Source organism: Xenopus laevis, chromosome 1L, assembly GCF_017654675.1.
Source record: "Xenopus laevis strain J_2021 chromosome 1L, Xenopus_laevis_v10.1, whole genome shotgun sequence".
Classification (NCBI taxonomy): Eukaryota; Metazoa; Chordata; class Amphibia; order Anura; family Pipidae; genus Xenopus; species Xenopus laevis.
Window position 1 is genome coordinate 215,029,411 of NC_054371.1, and position 14,851 is coordinate 215,044,261.

General features: G+C 39.3%; 1 protein-coding gene across 2 annotated transcripts in view; it reads right to left on the reverse strand.

Moving 5' to 3' along the window:
• The window catches only part of wdr70.L (WD repeat domain 70 L homeolog), a 194,601-nt gene that overhangs the window by 135,815 nt on the left and 43,935 nt on the right, over nucleotides 1-14,851 (reverse strand). For both annotated transcript variants that reach the window (XM_041580207.1, NM_001092174.1), the window contains 1 exon segment: nucleotides 12,377-12,453. In XM_041580207.1, coding sequence (XP_041436141.1) covers nucleotides 12,377-12,453 — 77 coding nt within the window.

A 14,851-nucleotide genomic window follows, 5' to 3' on the forward strand; every position in this document is an offset into this window, starting at 1 on the left:
GGGCCAGCGGTTTTCCAGGTTTTCTATGTTTGTGGGTCGCGGGTCTTCTGAATATCGAGTTCTACTCTTTTTTTCTGAGCACTTCCTGTTTTACTCCTTTTTTTCTGATCACTCCTACTTCTAATGATGTCACTTCCGGTTTTCAGTGACAGCACTTCCTGTTTCTTGATGGTCAGGGGATCAAGGATCGGGTTGCGGGTCAAGTTTAACAAATTGGTTCCGCACAGGACTCTTAACTCCTGGTTGTTACTTTTGAAACAATCTTGCAAAAGTCTTAAGCGGGCCATACACTATAAGATCCGCCAAACGAGCGGATCTTTCCCCGATATGCCCACCAATGGCAGGGTTATATTCTGAACGTTCAGCCCTAGGGCGGAACAATCTGATTACAACGAGGAGCAATGGACTCCGACGGTTGTTACTTTTGAAACAATCTTGCAAAAGTCTTAAGCGGGCCATACACTAAAAGATCCGCCAAACGAGCGGATCTTTCCCCGATATGCCTACCAATGGCAGGGCTATATTCTGAACGTTCAGCCCTAGGGCGGAACAATCTGATTACAACGAGGAGCAATGGACTCCAACGGGTCAATTGCCTGAAAAATTAAACCTTCCCGATCAATATCGTGGCCAGATATCAATCAGGAAGGCCCGTCAGAAGCCCCCATACACGGGCAGATAAACTGCCGAATTTGTCTAAAGGACTGATTTCGGCAGCTTTAATCTGCCAGTGTATGGCCACCATTAGCTCCCCAGCAAAGACAGGTCTGTTAATGGGCTGCTTTGTCTTACATTGTATCAGCAGTCTGAGCCATCAGGGAAGAGAATAGAAAGGGACAGACAAACACTGCTTTTAACAACAATACATATACAAATAACTGCATGAAACGAGCCATACTGTACAACAGTGGTTCCCAACCAGTGCCTCAAAGCAGGTGATTATTTTGAATTCCAGGCAAGTTTTGCTTGCATAAAAGTCAGATGTACTGCCAATCAAAGCCCCCGTAGTCTGCCAGTCCATAAAAATAGCCAATCATATCCTTTATTTGGCATCCCCAAGGCCTCAGTCACATACATAACCCAAAGCAAAAAGTGATTGGTGCAGGACTGTATAAGGGGCAGACTAATTGGAATTGACCATTTACAGGCAGAACCATAGCAAAATATACATCTGGTTAGTATTTTAAACCTCTTTATATCACAAATGATAACATTCATAGAGGAAAAACACAGTTTTTGGGAACGTCAGGACAATATTTTGATGTAAAATCTGGGAAAACATTACTTAAAATCAGGGAAATGCACCCAATGAAAAGCATTATAAATTGTTGGGACCACAAATAAAAAAATGTAGAATGCGGGAAAACTTAAAATCAGGGCACTTAAGATCGAGGTTTCACTGTAATCCTTATTGGAAGCAAAACCAGCCTATTGGGTTTATTTAATGTTCAACTGATTTTCTAGTAGGTACGAAGATCCAAATTCCGTAAAGATCTGTTATTCCCCTGCATACATAGGTGCTTGTGCAGGATTAAAAAGAGGAGGCAGAATGAATGAACTGGCGCTGAGCGCTATAAGAAAGCACAAGGAGCAACTTTGGATGGATTAGTGAATGACGTCAAGGCGTGCACTTGTAGCCGCATCCATAAATGAGACCTAATGTCACACAATAAATATAAAGCTAGTCATGGCACACACGGTAATTTCAGGAATACAGGGTTATGGAAGATAGCTCATAGTACAAGTTGATCCAGGGACTAGTCAGGAAGGAATGTTTCCCCCTCTGAGGCAAATTGGAGAGGATTCAGATGGGTTCTAGATCAACTGGCAGTTAGGCAGGTTAAAAAAATTTAAAAGGTTGAACTTGATGGACGTGTGTCTTTTTTCAACCTAACTTACTATGTTACTATGTATTAAATAAACCCAATAGGCTAGTTTTGCTTCCAATAAGGATTAATTATATCTTAGTTGGGATCAAGTACAAGCTACTGTTTTATTATTACAGGAAAAAAAGGAAATTGTTTCTAAAAATTTGGATTATTTGATTAAAATGGAATCTACAGGAAGGCCTGCTACCATAATTCGGAGCTTTGTTGATAACAGGTTTCCGGATAAAAGATACCTGTAGGACTAAAACACACATCTTTTACAGTGGCTGGGTCCAGGTAACCAATTCATACCGTGTATCTACAGGGCTGCGCAATATGTTGGCGCTATATAAAATTATAAATACATGTTAATAATAATATCTGCGTGTGTCTATTACTATTATTTTTTTAATCTGAATCATTACGGAACATAGTTTCTTTGGTCACTAGCACCTCCCATTTAAATATGTGTTTAATAAAAATGTATTTTAATTTAAACAGAAGTACAGCCCTTGTCTCTTTTAGAAATGGCTTATGGTAAGTAAATGCGGTCATAGTGTTTCATTGTAACATTAGCCATTTCTACTATGGTATATCCCATTACACAGCGCACAGCCCTAATAGTCTTGTCACAGGGAGACAAATTAAACAAGATACCTAAACTGCTACTTACTGTCTAAACATGCAATACCACTAATTAGGTATCGTATGGCCATCTCACTCACATCTCTATTTCCAGCATCATTCATAGTGGAAGTGCGCTTCTCTATCCGTAGGATAATCATAGGGTCCCTTTATCATTACCCAACCTGTCCCACACTATATTGGCATATGATCCCTCATTAAACCTGTCTGTTTTAGCGAGATGCTCCATTGAACAGGAGCAGACATTCACTGCTTGCATCAAAATATGTTTTGTCTGTGAGCTGTGCGGTTCACAATTAAGGGTTAGTTTGTCCACCACATACAAATAAATAATTTATTGGCACCATTGGGGTTAGCAAAATTTTATCCTACAGGTATGTAAAGAGCCAAGAATGGTTGACAATTATGCTAGTTCTACTTATAATAAGGGTTAATTATATCTCAGTTGGGATCAAGTACAAGCTACTATTTTATTATTACAGAGAAAAGGGAAGTCATTTAAAAAGACAGCCTTTCCGTAATTCAGATCTTTCTGGATAACAGGTTTCCGGATAACAGATTCCACACCTGTACTAAAATCGATTTAAAAACTTAGATTTTTATTTCGTCATGTTAAAACAATCAACAAACAGCATGCCCTTGTAATCCCCTGGGTCATGTGCTCGAGCACATGACCCAGGGGATTACAAGGGCATGCTGTTTGTTGATTGTTTTAACATGGCGAAATAAAAATCTAAGTTTTTAAATCGATTTTCGGCCGTCTTGGTGCTCCATCTATGCATGAATTGGACTTTGTACTTTTACCGATGGGACCTCGGTCGGATGTGCAGCACAAGCTGAGCCAGTGATCGGTGAGTGCTCCCACTACTTACTTAGATTTGGACACACCTGTACTAAAACCATTGTAATCTAACAATGTATCTATGATACCAATATGGGCCCTTAACCCCTATTTGATTATTTTGGATAGAAACTTCCATGTCTTGTTTATAAATTATATTAGCTTCTACCAAACCACACTTTTAAAAGATAGCGTGCGTGTGTGTGTGTATATATATATATATATATATATATAAAACCCGTTATCATACCTCCCAAATGTCCCGTTTTTCAAGGGACAGTCCTGATTTTGACAGCTCAGCCCGCAGTCCCAGGTTAGTTCCTGAAATGTACTGATTTTCTCTTTGATCTCCTGCGCTGAACAGCCAGAAAAAGATACAAAGTTTCTAACTTAATTGGCTTGTGGCAGAGAGCCCAGAATAGATACTTATATACTTTTGTAACAATCTAAGATAAGGAGGTCTTGTGGGAGAACTCACATCTTAAAGGGCAATTCACCTTCATTAGCAAAAATGTAATACATAAAAACCACAGAAAATTGTTCAAACTTTCATAACCTGCCATATTTTGTAAAATGAACATGGTGATTAGGGGGTGTGGTCACAAAATGGGCATGGTCAAGAAATTTGCAGAAACTCTTGTCCCTCTTGCTGTTTCCAAAATGTTGGGAGGTATGGGTTATCCATAACACTCTGTATAATGGGAAGGCATTCTCCAATTGACTCCATTTTAATCAAATAATTATTTGTACAGGAATTCTTCACCCAAGAGCAGGGGTCCTCAAACTTTTTTACCCATGAGCCACATGCAAATATAAGAAGAGTTGGGGAGCAACACAAGCATTAAAAATGTTCCTGGGGTGCCAAAAAAGATGGATGATTGGCAATTTGGTAGCCCCTATGTGAACGGAGGCTCTGTTTGGCCATAAATCTGTTTTTTTTTATACAAACAATACTCGCCTCCAAGCCTGGAATTCAAAAAAGGAGCACCTGCTTTGAGGCCATTGAGAGCAACATCCAAGGGGTTGGAGAGCAACATGTTACTTATGAGCCACTAGTTGGGGATCACTGCCTTAGAGATTAAAAAGGGGTTTCCAATGCCTATTTCCATACAACATGCCTCTATGCATTTCTGGTTGTCAGACTTGCTATACAGGCGTTGTAGAAGTATGCTTTACAACTACAGGAACAGGGCCTGTTATCGAGAATGCTCGGGACTTGGGGTTTTCAGGATAACAGATCTTTACGTAATTTGGATCTTCATAGTCTACTAGAAAAGCATGTAAACATTAAATAAACCAATAGCTTGTTTTGCTTCCAATAAGGATTAACTATCTCTTAGTTAGGCTCAAGTACAAAGTACTTTTTTTTTTATTACAAAGGAAAAGGATTTTGATTATTTGGATAAAATGGAGTAAAGCATCCCATACCTGTACTTACTTTATTTGAGCTACAGGGTAAACAACACAATATAAAATTACAATAGCAACAATGACTTCCTAATGAATGAATTAAATTGAAGCTCTATATTTAATCCCTTGTGTACAAAGAGGTAGTACAGAGCTGAAGCATGGTTTATATAGTGTACAACAACAGACACTAAAGTCTTGCCAAAAACCAGAGCACTTAATGATCACTCTTAAAATAACAAATCCACTTCCTTCAGGTAATTAGATACGGGCTTAAGATTTAGGATTAAAAAAGATGAATTTAAAAAGCACGTAGCATTAAAGAGGAAGGGTCAAACTTCACAGGAGATTTAAACAAACAAACTAGGGGATGCACCTAATAAAGCGGATGATCCAAAACAAAGGTTGGTGACCCTCGTCTTGTCAAGCAAGAGCCATAAAAAAAAAAAATCCCATAATCAATTTGCATTCTCCAACTGATAACCCACTTATCAGCAACAAATAACATTTCAACAGCTGTTAGCAACATCTGGGCAGTTTAAGGGCAGAGACACGCGCTGCTATTTCGGGAGATTAGTCGCCCAGTGACAAATCGATTCTTCTTCAGGCGACTAATCCTCCGAAACTTCTCACCGGCTACAATGTAATTCCCCAGTGGGATGGCACTAGGAATGTTTAGTTTTCTGAAATCACCCAGAAGTTGTCTCACAAGGAAACTTTGGGCAACTTCGGAAAGCCGAAGCAATCCGAGTGCCATCCCGCCGGCGATTTACATTCTAGCCAGAGGAAAAGCAGTTCGGTGACATTAGTCGTCTGAATACTCAGGGACCGGACAGATCTTTCTCTCACTTACACTCCATCTGACCTTATTGTATAAAGAAATAGTCATTGGATACAATTGTTCCCTATGAGCACATCTGCAATTTATCATGTTCTTACTACTGTCATGTCACAATGATACTCCCATCATGTCTGACGTTTAGCATTATTTACTTAACATATTACATCTGCTGAGTGTGCACTGTCTTGTCCTGCCCCTGCACTATGCTGTCCTGTCTTGTAGGAGTTGCACTTTTTGTCTGTTGTCCGGTAAATCTATGTTGTGTGTAGCACCATGGTCCTAGAGGAACGTTGTTTCGTTTCACTGTGTACTGTACAAACGTATATGGATGAAATGACAAACTCACTCTTGACTGGACTCTTGACTTGTTGCTGGGTGACTAATCTCCCGAAATAGCAGCGTGTCTCTGCCCTTAAACTGCCCAAATGTTGATAATAGCTGTTGAAATGGTATTTGTTGCTAATAAGAGGGTTATCTGTTGGAGAATGCAAATTGATTATTGGATTTCTATGGGATTCGCTTCGGCTTTCCGAAGTCGCCAGAAGTTTCCTATTGAGGCAACTTCGGGTGACTTCGGAAAACAAAGCGTTCCGAGTGCCATCCCGTCTGCGATTTACATTGTAGCCGACTGGAAGGCAATTCGGGGAGATTAGTTGTCTTAAGAAACGATTTGCCGCTGGGCGACTAATCTCCCAAAATAGCAGCCCTAAAGTGTTTTTCTATATTGTTAAATTATCATTGGTTTTCACAAAATCCATTACCTACTTATATACAAAATAAAAACAGGAGAAAAAAAAAAATTAAAAATAAGGTAATCAGATGACTTCTGCTATAGATTTAGCATAGCAAATAGAGATTAGCAAAATTTTCCTCACTTGACAAACTAGGGATGGAAAATTGCAAACCTTCCTTAAAGGGAGGGTTCAACGTTGAGGTAACTTTTAGTATGTTATAGAATGTTCAATTCCTAGCAACTTTGTAATTGGCCTTCGTTATTTATATTTTATAGTTTGAGCTATTTGCTTTGTACTTTTGCCTCTTTTAAGCTTTCAAATGGGGGTCACTAACCAAATATACAAAAACAAATGTTCTGTAAGGCTACAAATTTATTGTTATTGTTACTTTTTATTCACCTTTGCATTACCTTTAAGTATATTATAGAATGGCCAATTCTAAGGAACTTTTCAACTGATCTGTAATAATCATTTTAGTTTTCTAATTATTTGCCTTACTTTCAAGTAGGGGTCAGTGACCCCCATTAAAAACAAATGCTCTGTAAAGCTACAAATGTATTGTTATTGTAAAGCTACAAATGTATTGTTATTGCAACTTTTGAATACTCCGCTTCCTATTCAGGCCTCTCCTATTCATATTCTAGTCTCCTATTCAAATCAGTGCATGGTTGCTAGGGTAATTTTGACCCTTGCAACTAGATTGCTGAAATTGCAAATAACTAAAAACCACAAATAATAAAAACCAATTGGCAGTTGTCCCAGAATATCACTCTCTACATCTTAATTTAAAGGGGAACAACCCCTTTACAGTGCTTATATACTAGCAGATACTGTAAATGGTGACTATTTGAGTTGAAAGCCTATTGGCCTGTGTTTGGTTATGAAACTATGGGTCAGATTTAAGTGCGAAGTGGCCGTCATCAGACAAATCGCCAGAATTCCCATACGCAGGGACATCGGCAATTCACTGACAGGCGTAGAGGACAATTTGCTAGTGAACGAGACCGTCACTATCGTTAGTTCGCACCCTATCGCCAAAACTAAGCTTTATCTTCCTCAATCTTATGTCAGTGACATCATATCCTGTATGCCGGAAATGCATTAAAGTTGTAAAAAACGCTGGTGACTTTTCTTTTTTTACAGTGGGATTGCCTTAAAAAGTCCGAACTATTAAAGAATTTAAAAAAAAAATTCCAGACATTTAAGGGGCATGGCACATTTGTTTAAGGGTGGGCTCCAGTGTAGGGCATTAGAGGATCTCTTTTGTCTTTATTATGCTTCCTGGGACATTTGTTTTAAAAAGTGGCCACTTGAAGCATTTGCACCAACATTACTATTATAGACGTCCATATGACTTTTAGGTAGCCGCCCTTTTCAAACTGACCTAAGTGTAAGAGTACTAATGAAGTTTCGCTAGGCAGGAATGAACGCTAGCGAAAATTCGTGAAATGCCCGCACTGCCGAAGTAACCCTAGTGAAAATTCGCCATTGTTCGGCTGCTGAGACGCAACTTTGCATTTTAATGAATTAGCGTAGTGGTAACGAATATGCACCTGGCGCAGTGGTGAAGCTGACGCTGGCGAAAATTCACCGTTTATTGAATTTGCTCCTTTGACTGAGGCACGGTCAAACAACTGGAGAGAGCTAAACAAGGCCATTGATCCCCAACCAGTGGCTTGCAAACAACATGTTGCTCCCCAACCGCTTGGCTGTTTCTCTCAGTGGCCTCAAAGCAGGTGCTTATTTTTGAATTCCAGGCTTGGAGGCAAGTTTTGGTTGTATAAAAACCAGGTGTACTGCCAAACAGAGTCTCCTGTAGTCTGTCAATCCACATAGAGGCTATCCGAGCCCTTTTTTGGCACCACCACAAGTTTTTTCATGTTAGTGTTGCTCCCCAACTCTTTTACATTTGAATGTGGCTCACATGTGAAAAAAGTTTGGGGACCCCTGCACTAGGCCATGATTACAGTTCATGGCTGACAATTATGTATAATCTCCATGCAACTAAATTTTTTCAGACTACTATCCCTTGGCAGTGCTGACATGAGGCAATTAACGTTCAAGGCTACAGGAGGCTGTTTAAGTGTGAACTAAGCAATTGGGCCATTTGAATAATAAGTGAAAGGAATGTGACTTGCTTGCGCCAACCTTCTTCAACCAAATGAGATACATTGCTATAACAGCTCTAGCTTTTAGTAATATTGTTAGTAATTTTTAGGGCAGAGACACACTGGCAGATTCGGGGAGATTAGTTGCCCAGCAGGGCGAATAATCTCCCCGAACTGCCTTCCCCCAGCTATAATGATAATCACCTGCGGGAAGACGGTCGGAGCTCTTCGTTTTTCGAAGTCACGAGGAAACTTCAGGTGACTTCGGAAAACAAATCGCTCCGAGTGCCATCCTACAGGCGATTTACATTTTAGCCGGCGGGAAGGCATGGGAGGCAGTTCGGAGAGATTAGTCGCACAGAAGAAGAGATTTGTCGCCAGAACACTAATCTGCCAGAATGTGCCTGTGTGCCCTGACCTTTAGTAATACTGTTAGGGGGAACATTTCAAAATTAACTGAATTTTCCAGCAAATTGTGTGTTGTACAGGAGAATATCTGTGTTGTGCCTTACAAAAAGCCAGACAGCCATACTAGGCCCACTGAGTATGCTAGAACACTAAAAGATCATGTTCCAATTGGCACGAAACGCGTAAGGCTATGTAATTAGTTATTTTTGTGGCCTAAATAAAGTTTTCAGTTCTTTAACAAGCCTGTTTGTGGGATCTGTGAGTGCCTGCCATTTTTCTTCTTTGGTTGGATACCTCCAGTTCGAGCTGTAGGTCTGGGGCATGAGCACCCAGACCCCACGTATTACTGGTGAGATAATATAAAATAACATTAGGTTTTTACATTGGGATTTTCTTTCTTACCATGAGATACCATAGTCTGATCAATTAAACTCTAGGCAATTTTACAACTCTCCTGGGCAGAAGGGCAAGAACACTAAGGGGTGCAATATGCCCCCCCCCCACCACTTACCTCTTATGAATATAGCACTGCCAAATGCAGACAGCACTATAGCCATAGGGGCAGCCACCCCAAGACCTGCAGTAATTCTGCAATAGCAGAAGGGTGTAAATGGCCTCTTATATGTGTATACCATTCTTGTTAACAAGTGGGAGAAAAAGTAAAAAAGGTAGAGGAAATTAATTATAGTACCCTGACAAGTGAACTGGCTAAACAAAGATGTAGGCATAAAAGAAAATCACCATAAATAATGATTTACTAGCAAGTTAGTGACCTTAATGAAAGGACTAAACGGTTCAAAACCAGTACTGAGTGTTGTAGTGTCATGACCCCTACCAAAGGCGCATCTGAACCTTACACAGGCTAGTTATTTAAGTGTAAGAACCTGTAGCATTTCCCATGAATGGAGGGGTAATCAAAAACAGAATTTGGTAAGAGTAATAGAACGGATTCAAGGTCATTAAAGTAGGCTGATATTCCTGCGTGCTCTTTTGAGTTGGATACCTACAAATATGGATGCAAACATCTAACAAATATATAACTGGTGCCAAATACTTTAAAGGCAATATACTGCAACAATTGTTTTAATGCGGAAAAATAAAAATTACAAACACAAGAGAAATGACCCCTCAAATGTTCAGATCACAATCTAAAGCATGTGCACCTCTGAATGAGGGAGCGCACGGTTGCAGTACATTTTGGCTGCATATAAAGGAAGGATAAATATTACCCAAAAAATACAAATAGCTTAAATAAAAGGGGGAGCACATTTGAAGCTTTACAAATTCAATAATGCAACCGGTTTCTGCTAAAATTTACACCCATTCCTAAAAAGGAGACCTTGCGACGGGATTCTGAGAAAACCTCAAGCCAGAATGACTCACTTGAAAGTGATATTTAGAACATGAACGTAGAACAACAAATCCAGCGTGCAGTAAATGCTTCTTGTTGGATAACAGCCACTGACGTTCTTGAAGATTTATTTCCCAGATTAAAGGCATTACCTCTCTCGAGTGGGTATTTGTGCAGGGAGACATGTCGCCCTGTTACAAGATCTGTAGATTCTGTCAATGAAACTCAATCCTTTTCACTTCACAAAGACACATGAAACAATACCAGTGAACCGCTCATCATCCCATGTGTGGTATACTCATCTCCAGTGCCATACAAACCCATTAAAATTCAGCATCACACAGTATATCATCCACAAAGTTCAACAGTAGCTCTGTTATGTACCATAAACATTCCTCTAGATACATACTACACTATATAACATGGATACAGCGGGAAATAATCTCCTAATCTACAGTACAGGTAGGGGACCTGTTATCCAGAATGCTCGGGACCTGGGGTTTTCCGGATAACGGATCTTTCCGTAATTTGGGTCTTCATGCCTTATGTCTACTAGAAATTAATTTAAACATTAAATAAACCCAATAGGCTGGTTTTGCTTCCAATAAGGATTAATTATATCTTAGTTGGCATCAAGTACAAGCTACGGTTTTATTATTACAGAGAAAAAGGAAATCATTTTTTAAAAATTTGGGTTATTTGGATAAAATGGAGTCTATGGGAGACATCCATTCCGTAATTCGGAGCTTTCTGGATATTGGGTTTCCGGATAAGGGATCCTATACCTGTACTTCACAAAAATGGACAAGAAGGGGATATTAAATCAATAACCTATTCCCCTAGACCAGTACTTCTACTCGAAAAAACTGTGCTGGTCCAAGGATCTTTCCTACTTAGTACCACACCACCATTTTACTTAATTTCCCACGGCTCCCTGGAAGATTTCTTTAGAATCCCAGACTTCAACAAACTTGGAAAGCTTCAATGGAGCACTAGGAAATACTGTAAAGATGGTGGCACAGTGGTAGGTAAAAATGATTTAGGGAAAAATTTAGAAATTTAATTCAACAGGCATATTTTACATATTGGTACACACAAGGGAAGTAGTCCCTAGCCAGTGGCTCATGAGAAACAGGTTACTCACCAACCCTTTGGATGTTGCCCCAGTGACCTCAAAGCAGGTGCTTATTTTTGAATTCCAGGTTTTGGAGGCAAGTTTTAGTTGCATAAAAACTAGGTGTACTGCCAAACACAGTCTCCTGTAGTCTGCCAGTCCACAAAGGGGCTACCAATAGTCAATCTCAGCCCATAATTGGCACCCCAGGAACTTTATGCATGCTTATGTTGCTCTACAACTTTTTTTAAATTTGAATGAGACTCATGGGTAAAAAAAATTAAAAATAAAAGTTGAGGATCCCTGTCCAAGGGCATTATACTTTCTATGTAAAAGATTAATTATACTACAGATATGGGGCTAATTATCCAGAAAGCTCTGAATTAAGGGAAGGCCATCTCCCACAGACTACATTTTAATCAAATAATTCAGATTTTTATAATTGATTTCCTTTTTTCTCTGTAATAAATTGCCTTGTACTTGTTCCAAACAAATATTTAGTTAATCCTTATTGGAGGAAATACAGTTCTAATGAGTTTATTGTTTAAATTATTTTTAGCAGACTTAAGGTATGGAGATGCAAATTATCAAGAAAGCTTTGAATTACAGGAAGGACATCTCTCATAGACTACATTTTAAATTTTACTAATTTTCCTTTTTCTTTGTAATGAGAAAACGATACTTTGTGCTGCATCCCAACCAAGATATAATTGGAGGCAATCAATCCTGTTGGGTTTACTTAATGTTTAAATTAGTATTTAGTAAACTTGAGGTTTGGAGATCCAAATTATGGAAAGATCCCTTATCTGGAAAAAAACCCAGGTCCCAAGCATTCTGGATAACAGGTCCCATACCTGTAATATTAATAAAAGTGCCAATATATTTTACAGAGCTATACAATAAATGGATGTATACACTTATCATACAGACCACATAGAAAAACAACCAATACCCCAAACAAGAGGAGGAGAATGCCCTGTACAAAAGAGATAAGTATTTTTAAGACAAAATCGGGACATGATTTTCAGTAGAAAGAAAAACAGAGCAGTTGGGACTTACCCATCATTTGAACAGGTCATAAATTCTTCCTTTATTTTGGGATGCCAACATCCTCCATTAAGCATGGCCGTGTGGCCCTGGATAATAACAAAACAACCAAAAAAATACATAAGCTTCACGATTATAATATATAAAAATGTACCATTAAAAAAAACTATAAATTAAATGGCATGATTTCCTCTAAACAAGTACAATGCATTCCATATATGCACAGTAGAAGTAGGATGTGCAGATGTTTTAACGCTCTTCAACCCTAATTAGCCTTCACCCAACAGGAGGCCGACCTGCCTTACCGTAATGATTGTCACTTGAGGGGTTGGGTGGGTGTGTGTATATAAAAAGGATGTACGTGTGTGTGTGTGTGAAGTGGAAAGGAGTTTTGGGTTGGGAAGGGTGTGGAAATTCAGAGGGGCCGACAAGTTAGGCCTGCTACCTACCCATGATGCACAGCAGGGACAGTTGATTAGCCCAAATCCGCCTGGCCTATGCATAGTTTAAAGGAGAACAAAACCCAAAAAATGAATGCGGCTAAAAATTGCATGTTTTATATACTGAACTTATTGCACCAGCCTAAAGTTTCAGCTTGTCAATAGCAGCAATGATCCAGGACTTGTCAAAGGGGGTCACCATCTTGGAAAGTGTCTGTGACACTCACATGCTCAGTGGGCTCTGAGCAGCTGTTGAGAAGCTAAGCTTAGGGCTCGTCGCTAATTATCCAGCAGAAAATGAGGTTGGTCTGTAATATAAACTGATGCTACAGGGCTGATTATTAAATTCTGATGCTAATTGAACTGGTTTCTGTGCTGCCATGTAGTAATTATCTGTATTAATTACTAATCAGCCTTATATTGTGACATTTCTATTCTATGTGTACTGTATATTGTGAGTGGGTCCCTAAGCTCAGTAAGTGACAGCAGCACAGAGCATGTGCAGTGAATCCAAAAAGAAGATGGGGAGCTACTGGGGCATCTTTGGAGACACAGATCTTTACTGCTAAAGGACTGTGGTTGCCTTTGTCTGGCAGAGCCCAAAACCTAATGTACAACATGTCTAGCCTACTTCTTTAGTTAAGCTTTAGTTCTCCTTTAACATAAGTTCCATGAAGGGGTAGCACAGTGGCTCAGTGGATAGCACTTCTGCCTTGTAGCGTTGGGGTCCTTAGTTCAATCTTAGACAGTGCAATCTGCTAGGAGTTTGTATGTTGTCTCAGTGAATATGATAGTACACTGAGACTGTAAGCTCTTCTGGAACTGATATGGGTGATACATAATCTCTGTAAAGCGTAAATGTGTTGGTGTTTTTTTAGGATTTTATTTTGTCATTTCTCGAGTGAAACAGGGCAAACTAGGGAAGAGAAAGTAGTTTCATTTTCCCAATTTCATGGTTCTTGTGACCAAAAGGATGATAAAAAAGTAATCAAATTACCAGTTTAGAGATAAACTCCTGAATAATGAATTCTTGCTTGTTGGTAAACCAGACAAGGCCACAACAAAGATGGGAAAGGTGTTTTTTTCCAGTTCTCCTTCTCTCTGTTTAAACTAACTCAGCTAATTACAATTAGAATTCATTTTCTGCCGCTCAGGCTGGTGGCACCTCTTGTGGTCATTTCAGGTGTCCCGGACAGGGTGCATGTGCAGTAGAGTACATTCAATTCTACTGTGAATAGTCACTTTCCAGGACACCTGAAGGGACTGCAAGAAAAGGAAGAAGATAGTGACACAGAGATAAACATATTTCTCATGACTGTGCATTTTTTTTTTTATAAAGGAGAGTGCTGGCTAAGAATTGTGTCTTGCTATTAATTCTAAGTCTGTTGTCTGAATTCTGGCAGGAATCCCTTTTCTTACTTACCTTTTCCATCCCTCCCCTAATCAATTTTTGTTTTCCCTCAAGGTTTCAGAGAAAGAACCTCTCCTGCTACAGCAGACAAAACAATATATTTCATAGCACGTCAATGCTTCACTTTCTGTTTTTCACACTCAAACAGCCATATTTTCAGCATGTTCCCTTCACCTTTATACAAAGCAACCTTTGACTAATCACGTACCACTCACCACACCCCTATAGCAAGTTCATTCTCTCTCATCACAGCTCCCACAGAGTTCAAACATACGGAGGACTTGATGGCTTTCCTGGAAGACTTCAAGCAGCAGCAAATCATATTTGCTACAATGAAATGCACTGGAGTCGAGAGGCCTGAAAAACTTATTTGAAGGAACCTTTTTTGAAACTGAAAAATAGACACTAATGAATAGGGCTGTTATTTTTTCAGTTATGAGTGCTTAGTGATGTTACAGTGTCACAAGTGTCATATGAATCATGTAAATGTGTGTATTATACATAATAACGTACCCCTGAGTTACATAGGTCATGGGGGCTATTGTGAAGTAACTTGTAGTCCTAATATTTTAGCCAGTAGCCTTGTGCCTTCTTTGACTTCTAATATCCTTATCATTTACAGTAGGGGGTACACTA